The 20327-nt window shown below is 42.1% G+C and overlaps 1 protein-coding gene across 2 annotated transcripts; it reads left to right on the plus strand.

Moving 5' to 3' along the window:
* The first annotated feature begins 6802 nt into the window (after positions 1-6802).
* Positions 6803-14992, plus strand: LOC102566571 (keratin, type I cytoskeletal 15). Of its 2 annotated transcripts, none has more exons than XM_019476716.2 (8): positions 6803-7436; positions 8494-8576; positions 10624-10780; positions 11449-11610; positions 12078-12203; positions 12302-12522; positions 14008-14039; positions 14564-14992. In XM_019476716.2, exons 1-8 carry the CDS (start codon positions 6864-6866, stop codon positions 14647-14649), a joined length of 1440 nt encoding a protein of 479 aa, XP_019332261.1. In that variant the 5' UTR covers positions 6803-6863; the 3' UTR covers positions 14650-14992. The 2 variants fall into 2 exon arrangements, with proteins under 2 accessions (XP_019332261.1, XP_006276725.1); XM_006276663.4 differs by having other exon boundaries at positions 6804-7436; positions 14561-14992.
* Positions 14993-20327: the final 5335 nt, after the last annotated feature.

The following is a 20327-nucleotide window of genomic DNA, read 5'->3' on the forward strand; positions in this document are numbered from 1 at the left end:
CTTCTGCCTGCTTATTGTGATATACTGAATAAATCTTGCTTCCCTCTCATGTATATTATTCAGAGTTTGAACTATTGATCAGCCTTGCAGTTTAATGATAAGGGCTCACAGTGCCTTGTGAGAGACTTGAACTCTCTATCTGTGAACTCAGAGGAGCTGTGAGCATTATGGAAACACCATGCTCAGTTCCTAAGTTTGGGGGGAGCTGGGAGGGGCTGGCTATAGGAAACTGGAAAGTAACATTAGTGAGCTGCAAAGTGTTCGAGATAAGAAATGTGGTAACTGGAAAACACTCTATCAAAGGTGGAGGAATAGAACGTGTCAGAATGCTACAAGTACATTCCAATAGGACTACATAGGAGACTTGAGGACGACCTGTTAAGTGGCAAAGCAAGTTCTCAGTTTAAAACCTAACAACTCAACATCACACGACACTAAATAAAAACACCTCCTACCTTAATCCCTGCAGTCAAAGCCTGAGCAAACAGATGCTTCTACCCTGAAAGTGGATCAAAATGGGATTTGTCAGAACAAGGTGGGAAATGAACCGAGACCTCTCCACTAGATGTGCTCCAGCCTTACTACACAGAAAGGACTCTGTAAAAACCCACAGAGAAAGATCTCAACATTTGTGGCTGTACTTTGGGAAAGGAGAGGCCATCTCAGGCACCAAACTATGGATTAAAGGGAATTATTAGCATTTTGGATTACATGTGGAAACAAATTAGCAAACAATTTTAATCTCTGCTGCACTGATATAACATCTTCCCTGTGACCAGCTCTGATAAATAAATGATGCCATGCATTTTGGGCTCCCTATGGTTTCAAAGTGGTTTTCAAAGATGCAGCTTCTGTGCCACACATACAAGAAAAGGCATGTTTGCTTCATATGACCACCTAAAATGATCTTATATTACCACTTCTGGGTATCCAGAAGTATCCTAAGAATATGCACCTCACCCACAATGGGTGGGCAAAAACTTTCTGTCTTAGTGGCAGATACAGTATTTGTGTGCTGATGTTGTAATGACTCAAGTGAATTGCTGACACCATTTGCTGTAGAACCTGGAGTTTTCCTTGGGACTCTCCTTTCCAGTGCCGACCCAGTTCTGCTACTTTCTAATCACACAAAAAAGGGGGGAGGTAGCAATGAAAACAATTAATTGACAAAAAGGAACGATGTAGAGGGGAGCCTAAGACAGGAACACCCATTAAACCAGTGATTTTCAACCAAAATGCCCTGGCACCCTGGGATGCCACAAGATCCTTGGAGGGGTGCCACAGGAAGTGGGAGCAGATAAACACAGAAGGGCAGGCTCAGGCTCCAGGTGTGAGGAGATAAGCAGATAAGGGCAGACTGATGCTCTCCCTACTTGGCTGCTCCCCCCGTCCCCGCTGCCCGGCCCCTCTGCAAAAAGATAAGCACTGTAATGAATTCATTCATTTTTGACATAGGGTGCAGCTCAATTCAGAAAAGTTACAGAGGGGTGTCTTTAGTCTAACAAGGGGTGCTGTGAGTGTAAAAAGGTTGAGAACCATTGCATTAGACTGTGGCGCCTTGGGAGGGGCATGGGTGAGCCCAGTCAAAAGAAAATGTAGTAGGTCAGGAATGAAAAATCACTAACAGAGGTGGAGCTGAAGGTTGTGCATAGAGAGCACGCTTTTATTTTTTTATGTCTGGCTGTGGGAGAGGAGAGTGAAGAAATCTGTAAGGCATTAAACACAAAGGGACTTCTGTATCATTTATTCAAAGCGGCTGGCTCACTTTCTCACAGATGCTTGATATCAGATTTCAAATCCTTTCTCTCCTAAACCTGGTGGTCAGACCTCTATTCTGAACTCAGCAAAAAACTCTATTCTGATTTTCTTGACTTCTCTGTGCGAGAGCATCCCATGTTCCTGGTGAAGTCTTGTCACAGATCTTTCCATTTGCAAATGTCCATCTTTCTTTGCAAATGTCTAAACAGAAAGGAGCTCGCAATACTTAGCTTACAGTAAGTTCATTACCAATATCAATTATTGGATCATATTTAGGGTTTCAAGGGGGAAGATCCACCATTAGACTCTGGGCTATTTTAAGTCTGAAGTCTGGGTGTCTCAGTGTGTTCAGAAACAAAGCTCCTCCCCGCCTCTCAAAGAATGCAATGGCTTGGTTACAGTTTGACCACCCAAGAGCTGGGCAGGTCATGGTGACAAATAAGCTGCTTTTTGAATGGAGTCTTTGTGTGAATGGAAGGAGGGGCCATTGTGAGTTATTTCTTAGAAACCTTGTAAGGAAGATATGAGAGTAACAGGGTTTGCAGAACATGTCTGCCAACAAAGTTCTGCTGTAGCAGTACAAAGTGAGGAGTTTATACATAGCTTCTTGGTCTGAAATTCCTCATTTACAAAGGCGCACGGCACAAACACTGAAATGAGCAACTGAGCAAAGGACTAAACTGAGTGTAAGTCGCAAGATAGCTGGTCGGAGATCTTACTAGAGGGACAGTGAGAAACGTGCAAAGACCATGAAGGGGCAAGTTCAAGATAGCATCTACCATGTCAGCAACCAGAGGTTCCATCATGCTTCCTTTAGAGCAGCGGTTCTGAACCTTTTTCTGTCGATGTACCCCTTGGTCTCAGAGTGAGACTTCACGTACCCCCTTTCAATGGGAAATTAATTTTTTAGGCCCTCCAACCTGTGTTAGACAATGTATGAAATATATGTCACATACCCCCAATGAGGCTTCATGTACCCCTTGGGGGTACATGTACCCCCAGTTCAGAACCGCTGCTTTAGATCTTTTCCTATGGACCACATAGATTATAGTTCAGGTGTGGGCAAAATATGGCCTGAGAGCCAGATCTGGCCCACTAACTGATTGGATCTGGTCCGTGGGTGGGAACCTGCCAAGTGAATGGATCTAGCCCACTGGCAGGCAGTGGCTCTGGCTATAGCAGCTTCATGCTGCCAGGTGGCTGGGGATGCTTCTGGTGTGCCAGGCACTCTCTTTCTGTGTCTGGGCTGGAGCTGCCACCAATGCAGAAGGGTAAATATTACCCTGCCTGCAACTGTGGCACGCCCCACTCTCTGAGTTGGGATCTGGCAGCTTCCAGTTGCATCCACAGTTCCCAAAATGCAGGCAGCAGCTTCCAGGTAGGGGCTACAGCCGTACAGAGAGGTGGGCAGGACATGCTACTGCTACAGGCAGGTTAGGACTTTTGTCCTGGTTGCAGCCTGCAACTGTAGCACACCCCGGTCTGGTCCCCCCATGTTGGGAGCCCCATCCCAGAAACTGCTGGCTTCATTTGGGCAGCTGTGGACACGGCCATCAGCTGCCAGGAGAGAGAGAGAGGTGTGGCCCTTGACAGGTCATCAGCATTCATTAAGTGGCCTGCCAGCCCCAATAATTGCCCACCCCTGTTCTGGTCCATAGCTCAGCTTCAGAAAAGTAGCAGATGTACAATACAATACACTGATCTCAGTAGGTGTAAAAAGGAATATCTTCTCTGATTAATATGATGACAGTACTGATGAAGAATGTCTTACATTTGAAAGCTTGTCTAACTCTGTCCCAACTATGCAGTTAGTCCAATAAAAGAAAACACCCTAAGAAATCCTTACCTCTCTAACTGACTTCAGAAGAAACCTAGGGATGGTCATGCAAACAGAGGAGGGTCACGAATTTCTGAGAATTCTAAATCCCTTAGATTTTGAGAATGTGAATTATTTTTAAAATAGTGTATAGAATAAGCCTAAAATTCAGGACCAGACAGTAGAACACAAAAAGGACTAATTTATTCATATCAATAATCACACCTACACCTATGGGTAAGCTAATAAAAAAAGATTTTCAATGTAAAAAGGTTAAGTTAGATTCACTAAAGTTCCATTATAAAAAATATACAATTCATTATGTATTTCTCAGTTACAGAAGCAGTCTAATCAGGGGCCACACAAAAACTATGAGATTTGAACAATATAATTCGAGAATAATAAACATGCAGAAACTGTTGACCAGCAGTCTGCATTCAAGTTCATCATTTTTCTTTCCCAGGAAGCGGCAACATCCAAGCCAGAATTCACAGAAAAGACACAGCAACCGACTCCAGCTGCAAACATGTGATCTGCACCTGAATTTCTCCAAAGTTCTCAAAGATTGGGGTGCGGCACCTTTTTTCCAGGTCCACCCTTTTTTAAAACTATATTTTGCAACTGCAAGATACTGCATGCCTTGTGAGTCCATGTGTGATGTTCAAGGCAGCAAGAAGAAAACAACATACCCTGCCAATAAGCTTGACCAAGTTATGTTATAGTTATATTTTATTTGACCACACGCTATTGCCACTCAGCATTCAATGAATGCACATCTGAGCAGGGTCCAGTATGTGTATGGAGTAAAATAAAGTAAAGAAAAAAGATAAAGAAAAAAACAACAAACAACTCTCACCCTTTAAGCTTGCAAAAGGAATGATTAAGACGAGAAGTGAAAACAGACTGAAAACTCCTTTAAAAAGTCTGCGACATTTTCCACAAGGGTGCCTGCTGACCCCCAGGTTTTTAGTTAAATGGAATATGATCGCAGAGCCATTTGGGGTTAAATTGAGCCAAATAACAAGTCAGTTTCAGCGTGTTATTGTTACAGAGGGGTTACAGAACATTCTTCATTGGCGGAAGAGTTCGTCCAAACTTGTTTCTTAGGATGCTGAAGTCTTGCTGTTACATAGATTTGGCAAGTTAGAAGGAACTATTAATCAGCCCTGTGGCAAGGCTGAGCCTTCATGGCTGAGATCCAGGCTCAGTTTGAAACATGCTTTCAAAACTTGGAAACATCTTGCCTTTTCTGATGACTGGGAAAGATGAATAAATGTTCTTGTGAGTGCACATTCCCAGGGCCAGACTGTTAAGGGGTGGATCAAATAGATGATCTTAATAGTGGTCTTTGCTCCCCACGCACACAATCCTGCTTCTTCATGGTACAAGGTTGGGTGTTTCTTTAGTGCTGTATTAACAAGTCACCTGCACAGCCTTGGAAAAACCCTCAGTACTGTGAAACTAATTTGTTTCAACAGTTGATATGATCATAAACTAATCTGATAACTCCTGTCTCTTTTACTCCAATTTCTTTATGTAACCATGTCTAATTTCAACCACTATAGTAGGCCGGGGTTGTTGTTTTTTTTTAATATAAGTACAGTTTCTATGTTGTTAAACAATATATACAATGTTTGTTATTTCTACTTTTAATAGTTTTATTCCAAGATAAGTTTGGTGCTTCTGAAGTAAAGAATAGGAAAAGCTTCCCCTAAATCTCCTCACTCTCTCAATACCTCTTAGGCTTCCTCTTTCTTCTTTCTGTTCTTGATTCCCTGCAAATCACTGCCAATGGCACTCACTCCGGGTCTACACAATTCCAGGCTCTCTAATACTGCATCTGGGAGTTGTACCATTATTTGCTACTTCTTGTGCCCACCCTCCACTAAAAAATGACTGCTTTTATCTGAAGAATGGAAATTGTCAGACATATCATGGAAACTGTCAAACAAGCTTCCCAGGCAGAGGGAACAGGTATTCAGAGAAAAGTGTTACTGTTTCTTGTCCCCACCCTTCCCTCTCTTTCCCCATATGTGCACGTTCACACACATGTGTGCACACACACGTGTGCGCACACATGCACATGTCTACCCACTTCTATCAGTAAAAAATAACACTTGCGTTAGAAAGTTCACAAATCTGGTTTCATAATGTCTGTGCAGCATGAAGCTGCGTATTTTTAATCAGTAGGATTTAGTCCAGGACATTGCACAATTCCACAAATGGTGAATCAATCTGAGGCTACTGAATTTCAACAGAGAATTTCTAAGATGGAAAGAAACACGCCATTTATTTCCCTCCTTTTAGTACAGGACTAAAATCATTAAACAGTTTTCCACGTATGCTCTTAAACTGTGATTTGAAAATCTCAAGTGCCATTAATTCCACCTTCCTTTTCAGAAGTGGGTTTCATATCCTACTTGATATTACTATTAAAAATGTTAATTGCTACATGAACTGAACTATCTTGTTTTATTTTAAATCCATTATTTTGACTTTTCTAATGGTGGAAGCAATTTTTCCTATCTTCTTCATAACAGCCTCTTAAATGCATTAATCTTTTACCATGCCCCTGTTTCTGTTTTTCTTGGCCATAACATCCGAATACATATTCATTTGCTTTAGCTATGCACGCTCTTTTCTTGACACTGATCTCTGTATGCTGAAACTCTCACACACCAGGACAATGTGTTTTATGTCTTAAACACTGAGGTTCCAAACTTTGAAATGATTCTGTGATCAGAAATGAAAAGACATCCGATTGGATTCCAAATTCTTGATCATAATAAATTGTAAGATAAGTAATGGATGGCTAAAGGTTCATTTGAGAGAAATGGTAGTTTCAATGTAACAAACTTCATTTTGGCAGATTTTTTTTTTCTTAATATGATTGTAATAGTTTTCTGTTAATGCATGAAATGGGGTGTGATGGGACTTGCCTGTTTATTCTACTCCTGAGTGCAAAACAAGTAAAACATAATCCAAGTGTCAGAACTGTAGCCTCAAGTAAAAACATTCACCCTGAATCATACCTTTTGTTTAATTAAAAAACAAAACCCAAACCCTTGAGATGTGCAGCCAGCTGTGTTCACAAGGAATATTACAGCTGGCCTCACCCTGAAGGGCCTAAGGGAGGAGAATATTTTTTGTGAGGAGGTTAGCAGAATGGGATTGACTTGTCACACCCACTGCAAGAAGTATAAATAGAGCACCACTACAGTGAACAGGCTTACTTTCTGATTCTGCATCTAGATAAGTACCTGTCACCAGATCCTTGAGTGCTGTTACAATGGCAACTACCTTTATGCGGAGCTCCTCTTCTAGCTATGGTGGTGGTGGTCTGGGGTGTGGGGTTGGTGGCAGTGGCTCCTCTCGTGTTTCCTCTGTTCGAATGGGAGGATCATACAGAGCTCCAACTATTCATGGGGGATCTGGTGGCAGGAACATTGCTGTCTCTTCTGCTAGGTATGCCTCCTCCGTAGCTGGTGGATATGGTGGAGGCTTGGGTGGCGGCCTTGGTGGTGGATATAGTTCTGGTTTTGGTGGGGACTATGGAGGAAGTGCTTTTTACGGTGGCATTGGAGGAGGTGCTGGGGGTGGCTATGGAGGAGGTTTTGGTGGCTTTGACTTTGGTGGTGGCTTTGGTGGTGGTGATGGAGGCGTTCTCTCTGGAAATGAAAAGATAACGATGCAAAATCTGAATGATCGTCTGGCCTCCTACTTGGACAAGGTACGAGCTCTGGAAGAGGCCAATGCTGACTTGGAGGTTAAAATCCGAGACTGGTATCAGAAGCAAGGTCCCACTAGCCCAGCCCGGGACTACAGTCCTTATTACAAGACAATTGAGGACCTCCGAGACAAGGTATGATGTTCATCTTTAGAAGGCATTTTGATAATAGTTTGCTATAATTGCTGAAATGTGTATTCCAAGTTGTTCAACTCACTTAAAAATCATTTAAAAAAAAATACATTTTTTTGCCAAAGAGTTGTGTGTTGTGGATATGCACACACAGACAGAAAAGACAGGAACAGCTTTTCTTAATTTTTTGAGTGAAAATCTTAGACTGAAAATAGAAGAGTTATTTTCAGTGATCTGTCAGCTCTAACAGACAATAAAGCATGACAGAATTCATTAAAAAGTATCAGTACATTGTTGAGAAATCAAAGAATGTAAATACGATCAGAAACAGCTTGTAGCCTTAAGTAAGGAAACCCTCCAAGGAGAGATAAGGTAAGATAATGTTCTGCATAAATGTATTTGCCAGTTATTCCAGATGTAAAAGCACACACTATTTAACTTATGAGGAATATAAAGTTGGTACAAGAGTACTATAGTAGGAATGAACAACAAAAGAAAACTCATACTTATAAAATGTCACGTTTATTTTCTGTTTATATGCATTTTTACCATCAGAACTATGCAGTGTAACAATGCACTTTCAATATTAATTCTTAGTCACATGTCTTTTTTATCCTTAAGGATATTAGCACAAATATAACAGCAAATACAAGGATCAAACATTGTTGCCACTAGATGCACATGAACTGAAACAATGCATGGACAAGGTAGAGGAGGAAAATTAGGCTAGTTCCATTCAGACACACCCACCCTTGCTATGGGTTAAATTGGGAGTCTATTCTGCACTCAGTTCCCTGGTTTACCTTTAGAATATGAATAATGTGTATCTTCTTTTGTAGCTTTCATAGAAATCCTGGAAATGCACAGAAATAATGAGAAATAGTGGCAATATGATAAAATGAGGTGTTGTAATCCATAACGTATGCTTTAATTGTCAACCCAGATCCAGTCTTTCTCCTGTCTTTATTCGTTTGCATGTCTCAGTAGCCATCTACTACGTACTATTGACACTGATATTTCACTATCATTTCCACCCCATCCCCTGCCTCTCAATTGCCAGATCCTTGCAGCTACCATCGACAATTCCAGAATCATTTTGGAGATTGACAATGCTCGGCTGGCTGCAGATGACTTCAGAATGAAGTAAGTAAATCTTATGCACTCTTTTTCTCCTGTATTTTTTTTTCTGAAATTGAATATATATTCTTATTTAGTAGTAGAATTGAAAGTTTAGGGGTGGTATTTTCCCTCCTTATAATTACAAGAAAAAAAATCTGGAAAAAATACTGATATGCTATAGTAAAAAAAGGAGATAAGATGTTATTAAAAGTTGTATCAAGCTTTTCAATATGTTGTTCTCTTTAATTATAGCAAAGATCTTAACTTTCTGTCATAGTCTTCCTGTACTGGTCTTTCTCTAAAAAAAATGAGCATCTAGATTTAACAGCAAAGATGTCTGAGCTTTGCTTTCAATATAGAGGGATAAATCTCTTTCTTATACCACTTCTTTCTCCTTGGGAATAGAAATTGAGAGAAAAGACAGAAAGGAAAGTCAAAGGCTTACTCCATGCTTCTGAAGTTCTAAGACACTATTGATAACAGCTAATAAAGTCACTGTTGTCAAGATGCCAAGGTACTCTCACAGCTTTCTCATGCAGTGAAGTAAGCTCTAGGCTTAGCCTTTTTCTTTTAGTGCACTGTGCAAACTGCCTAATACGTGCTTTTCTTCCTAAATGGGAGAACTGCAAATGAACTGAACTGTTTGTTACTCTCTTTTATAAATACTGTAAACTGGCAGCTACTGGTAACCCTTCTTAGAAACTGCCAACCCATAAAGTTCAGATCTATCAGTATCTCCAAAATGGAATAATTGCCAATGTACCACTCTCTTGATGCATGTGACTGTCCATCTATCTTGCATCTGAGGACTGATAAGATTGTCAAAACATCAAGTGACTTTGTGGTGTCATGCAGAAAAATGGCAGTCATACTTTTATACATTGGCATTTATACTTTCATATATCATTGTAACAGGGTAGCCTCCTTGTCAGGTCTCTGCCTGGTGCCCTGCTCCTGGGGTAACCACCTGCTTCACTCTCCTGCCATGCCTTGATGGAAAAATATGAGAGTTGTTACTAAGGCGGGAGGCTACCCATTACTTGCCCTGCTGACAAGTGCCTAATTCATGCTCTGACCTCCCCTCCACAGGTCCCATGCCTCGCAGATGTTACTCTGGTGTTATTTCTCTGGCTCATGGCTGGAGCAAACTGGGCACACAGTTGTAGCTCTTGTCTACAGCCCCGGAGGGCCACTCACATGCCACCCTTCTCTCACTGGGGTCCCATTTACTCTGCTGGCTCTCACCCAGCCTCTTTCATACTGCCCTTTCTCAGGGCCACACTCACCCCGCATGGCCTCACCCAGCTTCGGGCTTAGCTCTCCTTACCTCAGTCAGCCCTGGCGCAGTCTGTTGGGTATCTCCCGCTACCCTCACCTGAGTGTTGACTGAGCAATTCTACAACTATAGGCCTATTTTGCTCCTGGCCTCGCCGGGCCACTATGTCTCCACTGGGCCTCCTCACTCACCCACACTCATGGGACCGCCCTGCACATCGTCCCTCTCACTCAAGGTCTCTCTCGCAGCCCCAGGCTTTCCCCTGCTGCCCACCCTGAGCTCTGCCTCCGGGCTCCTTAATAAGCCTGGGCTCCCCCTGCTCATTAGAACACCACCAGGGATGTGGGGCTGGGGTTATAAGGTGCCCCAACCCACCTTTCACCAGGGGGGTAACTGGCCTGGCATTTCCTGTGGGCTCCCACACCACTAGGAGCCCCACCAGACCACCCTTCCCCAGCAGGGTGCAGTTTTACATTTTACCCAGGACAAAGGGTCACCTCCACCCCATAGCCCCTGTCCTTACCTCTTGACTACGGCTGGAGCAGCCTCTCAGCCTGACGTTACCTCCTTCCTTCCAGCAGCAAACTGCAGCCCAACTTATATCACTAGGCCAAAATGGCTGCCTTCAAATACTTTTTTTTTTAGATCTAGCCTCTTTCATCTTCCAAATAGACAATGTGTACTGTGTGCTCCTGTTCCTTCCTCCCTACCCCCTCCCACGTTTCCTAGTTTTATAAAACTAGGCATTTACATAGCATGTGCTTTCTAATATCTATTTTTTTCTTTAAACTGCAGATATGAGAATGAATTGTACCTTCGCCAGAGTGTTGAGGCTGACATCAATGGCCTGCGTAGGGTCCTGGACGAGCTGACCCTGGCCAGAGCTGATTTGGAGATGCAGATTGAGAACCTGAAGGAAGAACTGGCTTACCTCAAGAAGAACCATGAGGAGGTGAGTATTGTAAACAGCGGCTTGCGGGAAACCATCCATCTTTAGAATTCACTTTGGGATGAAGGGGTATAAAAAGAGCTATTACTTCACAGCCGAATTGTTTAAAAGAATCTTCAAAGGAATGGGACAGATTACCTAAATTCTGTGCAATCTCTGTTTTGAGAAGTTTTAAAGTGCAGGTGAGACAACCATCTCTGTCCCTGGCCAGGTGTGGACTAAAAGGCCTCTAGAAGTCTCTTCCAGTTCTTATTTTCTACAATTCCAAGATTCAGAAACAAGAAAATTATTTCCAAGCTCCCCCCCCAATCTTTTATTAAAATAAAAACATTAAGTGCACAGAGTAGTATCAGTCTATAGCAGTCATGGTAAGCCTATATCAATCATGGCACTGCATTTAGAAATAGCAATGTTCGTTCACAGGATGTATGACCATACATTTGTCATCTCACTAAACTTTCTACATGAAAAGGAACTGATAAAGAACTCAACAGTTAAAATGCTGAAGTTACACTAATATGAAACAAACATATATTATGTTATTATTCTATGATAAAAATCAAAACGTCTAATGTTTCCAACTGTGTTGTATATATCACATCTGAGGATTGTCGATGGGAGAGTATAACCCACACATTTTTTCCTTGTTCTCCTGTCTTCCATGTCTGCAGGAAATGAGAGAATATAGCAACCAGATGACTGGAAAGGTCAGCGTAGAGATGGATGCTGCTCCTGGTGTTGACCTCACCAAGGTTTTGGCTGAGATGAGAGAGCAATATGAAGCACTGGCTGACAAAAATCGTAGAGAAGCTGAGGCCTGGTTCTTTACTAAGGTATAGCTATCTTAACAAACAAGTACTTGACCTACCACATCATTACTACACCATTTTTGCAGATCAGTCATCTTTTTTGTCCAAAAGAATTTCTGCAATCTCTGAGAGACTACGTATCTTGATACTTCCCAAGTTTTTACGCATCCATCCTCTCTTCATTGTTAACCACCACTAAGTCACTGCTTAGTATCAGCCTCAAAGCAAGCAGCAACTCTGAAGTGTTCAGTGAAGGTGCTGCTTCTTTCATAGGCGCTGTCATTGCATTTCAGGAGCAGGCCAACAAAATAACCATTTGAAAAGTATATCCATTAAAATGAAGATGAGCAACAAGATACTTGGTACAATACTTGTACAGATACCTCATCCTTAAACTCAGCTGTGAGGACATACTCCCTTCCTTTTTGGAAACCCAAAAATTGTTAATTCATTTCACCTTTGTTTATCCATTGGTTTTGTTTTTCCTACAGACTGAGGAGCTGAACCGTGAAGTAGCCACCAGCACCGAACAGATACAGACCAGCAAGAGTGAGATGACGGAATTGAGACGCACACTCCAGGGCCTGGAGATCGAGCTCCAGTCCCAGCTCAGTATGGTAAGGGACTGTGCCTAGGCACATAAATCACTCCTCTTTCTGCCCCTTTCTTGTCCCTCTGTGGAAGGCAGCCCACTTTGATTTGTGTTTTATTTTAGAAAGCTGGGTTGGAAGCCAACTTGGCAGATACAGAATCCCGATACTGTGCCCAGCTGGCACAGCTCCAAGCCATGATCACCAGCATAGAGGAACAGCTGGCTGAACTCCGATGCGACATGGAACGGCAGAATCAAGAATATAAGATGCTTCTGGACATCAAGACCCGTCTGGAGCAGGAGATTGCCACATATCGTCGGCTGTTGGACGGACAGGACTCCCAGTGCGTAACTATGTTCAACCCTCACCCCCTCCTCCTCCCTCCAATGGCATTCACATAATTTTAATGGCATCATTTGTAACAGTAATACAGGGCCACAGTGGGAGAGCAATTAAGGTGTTTCATTATAGATCCAGAGGCATGATGAGTTTGACCTTCAGCCCAGACTCACCCAGCTAAAGACTCTACTTAGTTGACTATGTTATCAATGGGCAGTCATGTGGGCTGGGGAATTAAAAGTAGATGGATGTGATTTAAGCCACAATCCTCTCCTATGTGCTGTTGGCTGCAGAAACTGGTGTGTCTTAACCACAATAGCCCAATGGGACACCTAAGCTCAGACAGTTTTCTGCATGTCTGATGGTACTTCCAAACTAATTAGGTGAAATTGAGCCAAGACTACCACAGATTATTAAATTATATTGATTGGGTACCTGGCCTTTGGTAGACTGCCAGTAGATGCCCAGGAAAACCCCAGGAGCTGCTGATGCCCAAGGCAACCTTCCAAATTGAATGAGCTGATAATTACACCATTTCTAATGAAAAGGCCAATGCACTCAAATTGACTAGGATATTGTAACAAGGTAATATAATATCTTGTCAGGCCTTTAGCCTAGAACCACCTGTAGAAGTCTCTTTTTACCACTTATTTAAAACTCTCCTGCTTTTGCACACAGAGTTGTAAATATGCCTGTATGTATCCATACTACGACTTAAAATAAGCTGATTTCACCTGCTACAGACTCCTCCCATCTAATCCATCAACATCATTATCTTTAATGCTAGTAGGAGTTTTTGCTTACACTGAAACACCACTTTGAGAGGAAACTAAGCTCCTTTGTTTTTATTTTTGCAATAATGAAAATTAAGAGAAGTAAAAGTAATATGTAGGGAAAAAAAAAAAGAAATATATACCTTTCTCAAGAACGGGACAGGAATCGACTAGACTGACTGCTGTTTCCATTCCTTACCGTGACTGGACTGAGCCTTTGGAACATGTGAAAGAGGATACGGATTAAGATTTGTAACAAGAGGGTACATCTACACAAGATACTAGTGGCGCAGTAGACTACTTCTATTGCACATTACTGTGGCAAGAAAAGGCTGCGCTAATGTCCTAATGCACAGTAGAATTAGTTTACTACACATTAACAGCACTTAAAAAGTGAGCGTTGGCACTAATGCGCAGTAGAGCCAATTACAGTGCATTAAGTTAGTACCTGTGATTACAGGTACTAAACTTAATGGACTGTAATTACGGTGCCTTAATGAACATGCCCCAAGACATTATAACTGCCAACAAGTCAACTAAAAGATACATATTTTAAAGGCCCTCCAGTTTGCAAATGCAAGGATAATCACTGTTCAACTCTTTATGCAAAATGTACATGTTCCAAATCAAAGGCTATTCAGCCTTCAGACCAGATCAGTGATTCCCTGCTCAGTTACATTGCAACCCATTAATTTATTATCTCTTCTCTTCGGCAGGCTATCAGGATCAGGATGGGCTCCTAAGGAGGGTAAGGAAGATTCTGAAATACTGGGGAGGGAGAGGAATAAAATGGATTTAGTAGTAGTCTGAATGGAATTGGCATAATAGAATCAAACCATTTATAGACTAGTGGGATTGTTGTTAATCACTCCACTTTTCTTTCTGGACATGAGTCAAACTTTCCCCATAAACCTTCAGTTTTCTCAGGTCCAGCATATGTATATTTTATTTTGCCTTAAGTGTGCTCTGGCAAGTTGGTAAGCACCTGATCACACGTGCAACAGAGCTTTAGCTGAAGATGTATGCAATGTTAAGGGGGCCTTGAATTTCCTTATGAAAACTGACCAGCATAGCGAGTTTTCATAGGAAATTATACATGTTTTGTATCAACCCTGTAGCCATCTTTTTTCAGGAGGATTGACCATGAAGGGGAGAGGTAGGATGAGAAAAGTAAAGATGTAGAGGCAGCTGTGTGGACAAGTGGGAAACACTTCCAAAGAGGGGATTCTTCAATGTTGTAATCGTTCTTTCGCTTCCTCTTTATCGCAGCAGGATTTAGTAGCAGCAGCAGCAGCATCAAAGTTCGCGTAGAAGATTCAGTAGATGGAAAAGTAGTTTCCCATGACAGGAAATACTGAATCCATTCACCCACAGATGACCACCTGTCCAACACCAGTTTTAAACACAGCAGTCATCTGAGAGGGCTGCAAGAAATACTTCCTGACACAATCAAAAGGAACCTGTTTGGCATGCACAGTAGAAAACACTAAAAAGAAATGTTAATTCCTGTTTCTAGCAGTCGCAATAGTCAAACTGAAAAATATGCAACAGCTTGGTGTCTTTCCTTAACATTTATTTTCTTTTTGCATCATTATTATCTGTGCTTACAGCCCAGGGATAAAGGGCTTATTTTACTACCAGCAGCTTTATTGTACCACATCAATGAAACTAATAAAGTTTCTTTCCTGGCTTATGCAAAAATTGAGTTTTTGTTTAGACTTTTTCATAATCAGTAGCTTGGTTTTGTGTGTTAGGTATGCCTTTCATCTCATGTGTTCAGCCCAATCCAAACTGAATGAATATCTAACCTTCCTTTGTTATACAGCTGGCTGCAATTACACCTCTAAATCAAGACAGGAATTATTGAGATAAGTAATTGCATGCACTATAAAATGATCAACATAAGCAGCATCTCCACTATTAATAAGAAAATGGGCAGAAATAAAACCCAGCTTGATTCTACTTGGAATTAATTATGCAGTTTATACGTATGGAGAAAGTCACCTGAAAATAGAGATATTGACCAGGAATGCGAAACCTGGAGAGCAGGGAAGCTAGAAGACAGTAACAAGAGAGAAAGGCAAAGTAGATGTAAGCTGAAATATGATTTGGAAGCAACATTTCAATGAGGCTCCAAACCCTGGAGTGACAGTGATCTCTTGAAGCACGGTACTTACACCTTTAAAATTAAGACTGTGTCTGGGCTTTACTTGTAGGGGAGTGCATCTATGTGGACTATTAAGGTGATATGATAAACTCTGGTGCAGTTTGCTCTGGAGTCAGCTGCTCCCAGGCACAGCGTCTGTATGTGTGCCCAAGACAGCATCAGTTTGAGCCACGGCAGAGCAGACCTGGGCTAGCAGCAGGCTCAGAGAGTCAGCCCCATGCCCTGGTTGGCAGCATTAGGCAGCAGAGGGGCTGGCTGGGGCACTCGCGTGCTCAAGTGTGGAGCTAGCCAGCCCTTGTCACCATCTACACAAGCATTTTGTTGCACTTAATTAATCTGCCATAAGATAGTTCTGTACCCAACAGTACTGTCTTATGGTGAAGTCAGTTAATTTACTATGCCCTAATAATGGTGCACGTGTAGACCAGCAACACTTTACTGTGGAGGTAAATTAGTCAACTCCGCAGTAAAGCACGTGTGTAAATGCATCTGCGGGCAATTTAATGAAAGAGAGATACTCACTATCTGAAGGGATCCAGAGAGGAATAACCTAAGTGATTTAGGGACTGGGCACAAAAAAATTATAAGAAGTGAGGCAAACATCTATGCCAGGGGTCAACAACCCCCAGCAAGCATGCCAAGCATGGCACGTGAGGCCATTTTGCTTGGCACGCCATGGCCAGTTGAAGAATATACAACTGGAAGAAAATCAAACATATATGGTTCACTATATGGTTTTGAAAGATAAAAGAATTTGGTAACAGAACATTGTCTGCAGAACTTTTGTCACTGAAATTGTACTTTACCAGTTAAAGTCGGTGAGATGGAGACAAGGGTGTTCTTTCTTTGATGAGGTTCAGGAGTATTCACACTTCCTGTCCTCTCTTCCTCATTTATTACATTCTTTCTGGAGTTAAAAATAGTTCAATTAGTGGGAAATTAGTTGAAATTAGTGGGAAATAAAATTTGATTTCCCAGAGGGCAGGCTGGGCTGACTGATTCCCTTGACTGAGCACTTACATATTATCCTATGGAGCCTGAATAAGGGGGTATTGGCATTATAAATCTGCTCTATCTATTGAACAATCTTTTTACTCCCTGTAAAAGAACAAAAGGGACACTTACCTTAGTATTTCTGCCAGAGCATGTACAGAATAAGCTCTTTAGAAAAGGAATATAGGGAGGCTTTATACACTCTGTCTTTTTACAGCAAGGTTAGTAAGCACGATATTCTGAAGTCAGTATAACCAATATAAAATTATTTTTTCTCATCTTCTGTTTGTTCAGGCAGTGCAGTTTTCTCTACTAGGTACAAAAGACCCAGTCATAAGAACAGGTATGTATGCTATGCTGGATTACAATAGACAATGTTTGCTGGCTCAAAGAAAATTTTGTTTCAAGGTAAACAGTGAAAATAAGGTTCACCTGATATGATGAGATGTGAAGAGTACAAAAATTAAGAGCAGCCTCTTTTAATTCCAAATACCAGTTTTATTGGTGAATTCATGTTTACAGTCATCCACGATGTGTAGGGGGGGCATGTGCCCCCCTGAGATTGGCCGCTGCCGCTGCTGCCACCAGTGTCTGCGGGCAGTCACCATTCGCTACCACCTCCCCACCACCAATACTGCTGCAGCCGCCTGCAGGTGGTCCCTGCTTGGCTCGCCCTCTCCTCCAACGTCATCATGGCTGCCTGCCTATCCTCCCTTGTTTGAATTGCAGTGGTCCCCACTTGCTGCCACCATGCCCCTGCCACCTGTGGGCAGTCACTGCCCCACCTCAGCCTCAGAAGGCATGAGTTGTTCATGCAGAAAAATGTACAAGTATTGCAAATAGCTATGCTGCCATTTTGCAATTCAAATAGCAGTGATATAGGGCACCTATACACATGCATGAGGCTGCTCTGATGCACTGGAATTCCAGCACATCCGAGTGGACTCAATTACTCAATTCTGCTGGAGTATGGTAATTACCAAGCTTTAGCAGACTCCAGCATCATGTGTATCAGTGTCCCTGTGCTGAAAAATGGTGGCAGGGGTGCATTAACTAAAGCTTGTTGAATGAGCTCTAGTTAAAGCACCTCCACTACCATTTTTCAGCACAGGGACACTGATCATGTGATGCTCTGGGGGCTCTAATTAGATTGGCTCTGGGAGCACAGCCTGTAACGCCCACTCTTCATTTGGCAGAGGCCCAAGAGGTGCCAATGGATGAGGGGACTGGACTTCATAGCCCAGAAAGCCCCTTTTCCACTCCTATATTCCTGTGTAGTTTAGTTTGTCAGAAAGCTGAAGGAATTCCCTACTGTGGGTTAAGTGTTGTAAAACATTCCTTGCTTCACACTTGAGAGCAGTGATTCAAATATCTATTCTACAAATGGAAATCTGATTACATGATGTGAAGATGCACCCAAAGCTAGCTAGGCTGGGTATCAATAGCAGGGAAGCTGTTGTTGTCGGCAATCCCTTGATTTGAGGATGATCTTTACCACAGCTTATTGATGGGTTTTGAGGAAAATTAAGTCCAATCATTGAGCCACAGACCTGTTCACAGAGGTTACAGATCTATCCTCAGGGGAGGATAGGCCAGGATTTCTCTCCTTTACCTTCCTCCAAGCTCTCTTCTTTGCTTCAAGGGTGAGATGCTTTACCTCGAAATGGGAAGCTGCTTGGTTGAGGTTGCAGCGCCATTGGAGTTGGTCAGCAGCCAGTTCCTCCCAAGTCTTGATGTCAATAGACATTTTCTTGAGGCATGCCTTCAACATATCCTTGTAGTGTTTCCTCTGGCCACCAGAAGATCTCAAGCCATTACTGAGCTGGCAATAGAGCACTTGTTTTGGGAGCTGATATTTAGGCAATCTGCACACAATGTCCAGTCCAGCAAAGTTGGTGCTTGAGGATCACTGACTCAATGCTGTTAACATATGCATCAGCAAGGATGTTGGTGTTTGTGAGGTGATCTTCCCATTTGATGTGGAAGATTTTCCAGAGGCAACAATGGTGATACCTTTCCAGGTTCCTGAGATGACAGTTGTAGGTCACCTATGTTGCACATCCATAGAGGAGAGTGGGGATGATGACTGCATTGTATACCTGGATCTTGTTGTCTTTCCAGAGACTACAATAAAGAAAGACATGCTGAAGTAATTTTCCAAAGGAGGTACTTGTGCACCAGATCCTGTGCTGGATCTCTTCATCAATGTTCATTCTCTGAGAGAGGTGGCTACTGAGGTAGGGGAAGTGCTCAGCTACCTTCAGGGTTTTTCCCTCCATGGTAATTTGGAGCAGGGGGTCACATTCATAGCCTGGGGAAGGCTGATAGAGCACCTTAGTCTTCCTAATGTTGAGACAGAAGCCTAAAGTTCAGTAGGTGTCTATAAAAAGACCCAGTGCAGTCTGGAGATTTTCCTCTGTGCATACAAGAATAGTGCAATTGTTGGCATATTGAAGGTCATGGATGGTAGTTTTGAGTACTTTGACCTTTGACCAAAAATGCTGTAGATCAAAGAACCCGCCATCCATTCAGTATTCAATGTTAATTCCAGAATGAAGGTGGTCTTAATGAGAACCAAGGTGACTAAAAAAAATGGAGAACAGAGATGGGGCAATGACACATACAATAACCCCAGTTCAGATAACAAACAAATCTGTCTCTGATTCACTACATAGAATGGTTGCATTCTTAGCTACTGGTACCTGAGCTCCCTAGATTAAAGCTCTGTCAGATAGACCTACATGCGCTGAAATCAAACATCTCAAACTGAAATGGTGAGACTGTTTAAAAAGGAAAAGTGCTAGAGAAGCACATGGCATACCATTGCATGATATTAAACATCCTTATGCTGTTTCTCAAGGGAGCATAAGGATGTTTAGGGAGCAATGGAAAATGGACAGACAACTGCCCCTGTATGTGGGTACAGTGAACAAATGGAATATGAAAGACTGAAAAGATACTGTGAAATCTGGGGTATTCAATCAGGAGTAAATAACTCTTCAGAAAGAAAGGCATGTGGAAAATACTACTGTAGGAATCGCCACATTGAAGCAGACACAGTGGCCTACCTACTGCAGAATGATTCATCAGTGTTCTCTGCATTAAACATCATGGGTAAGCCAAAAAAAATCCATAATGCATCATGGTACAAGTTCAGTGCAATATCTTGGGTTGTTGGGGATAAGCCTTAAGAACTCCATCCTGACCTCCACTGATAACTGCCATGGCCTGAAACGGTAACTGATAACCTTTTCTTAACCCTGCAATTGCATTTTCTTCTGCTTACATGAAATTATACCTAAGCAACTTACCTGTACGTAAAGTTATAATAAAAAGCAAAACTTCTGTTATAAACTCATATAAATAACATATTATCTTGTAATGTATAGCTATTTATGGGAAGCCACGAGCCTACTCCTAGAAAAAATCAGAGACTGTAAAGGGAAATAAGAATTTATCTATCCCAACACTTGCCTGATTGTTTTAAGTATTTATTGTAACTACTCAAGTACATCAACTCATTTCTTGGCTAAGATATTGAAAATCAGTTTCAAGAACACCACTCATTGTAAAGGCCTTCCTTTGGGTTTTTAATAAGAGTAGTTTATAAAACATCAAAGAATTGTTCATAGAAAATTAGGGTTGGAAGGGACCTCAGGAGGTCATTTAGTCCAACCCCCTGCTCAAAGCAGAATTAGACTGAACTATATAATCCAGCCAAGGCTTTGTCTAGCTGCGTCTTAAAAACCTGCAGGGATGGAGATTCCACCACCTCTCTGGCTAACCTGTTCCAGTGCTTTACTAATCTCCTAGAGAGAAAGTTCTTCCTAATATCTAACCTAAACTTCCTGTTGCTCCTTGTTCTGTTATCTGCCA

Source organism: Alligator mississippiensis, chromosome 4, assembly GCF_030867095.1.
Source record: "Alligator mississippiensis isolate rAllMis1 chromosome 4, rAllMis1, whole genome shotgun sequence".
Lineage (NCBI taxonomy): Eukaryota > Metazoa > Chordata > Crocodylia > Alligatoridae > Alligator > Alligator mississippiensis.

Coding starts and splice junctions, on each gene's coding strand:
- LOC102566571 (XM_006276663.4), top strand. CDS start 6,864: ATGGCAACTACCTTTATGCGGAGCTCCTCTTCTAGCTATGGTGGTGGT. Junction 12,204..12,301: donor TCCAGTCCCAGCTCAGTATG/GTAAGGGACTGT, acceptor GTTTTATTTTAG/AAAGCTGGGTTGGAAGCCAA. Junction 12,523..14,007: donor TTGGACGGACAGGACTCCCA/GTGCGTAACTAT, acceptor TCTCTTCGGCAG/GCTATCAGGATCAGGATGGG.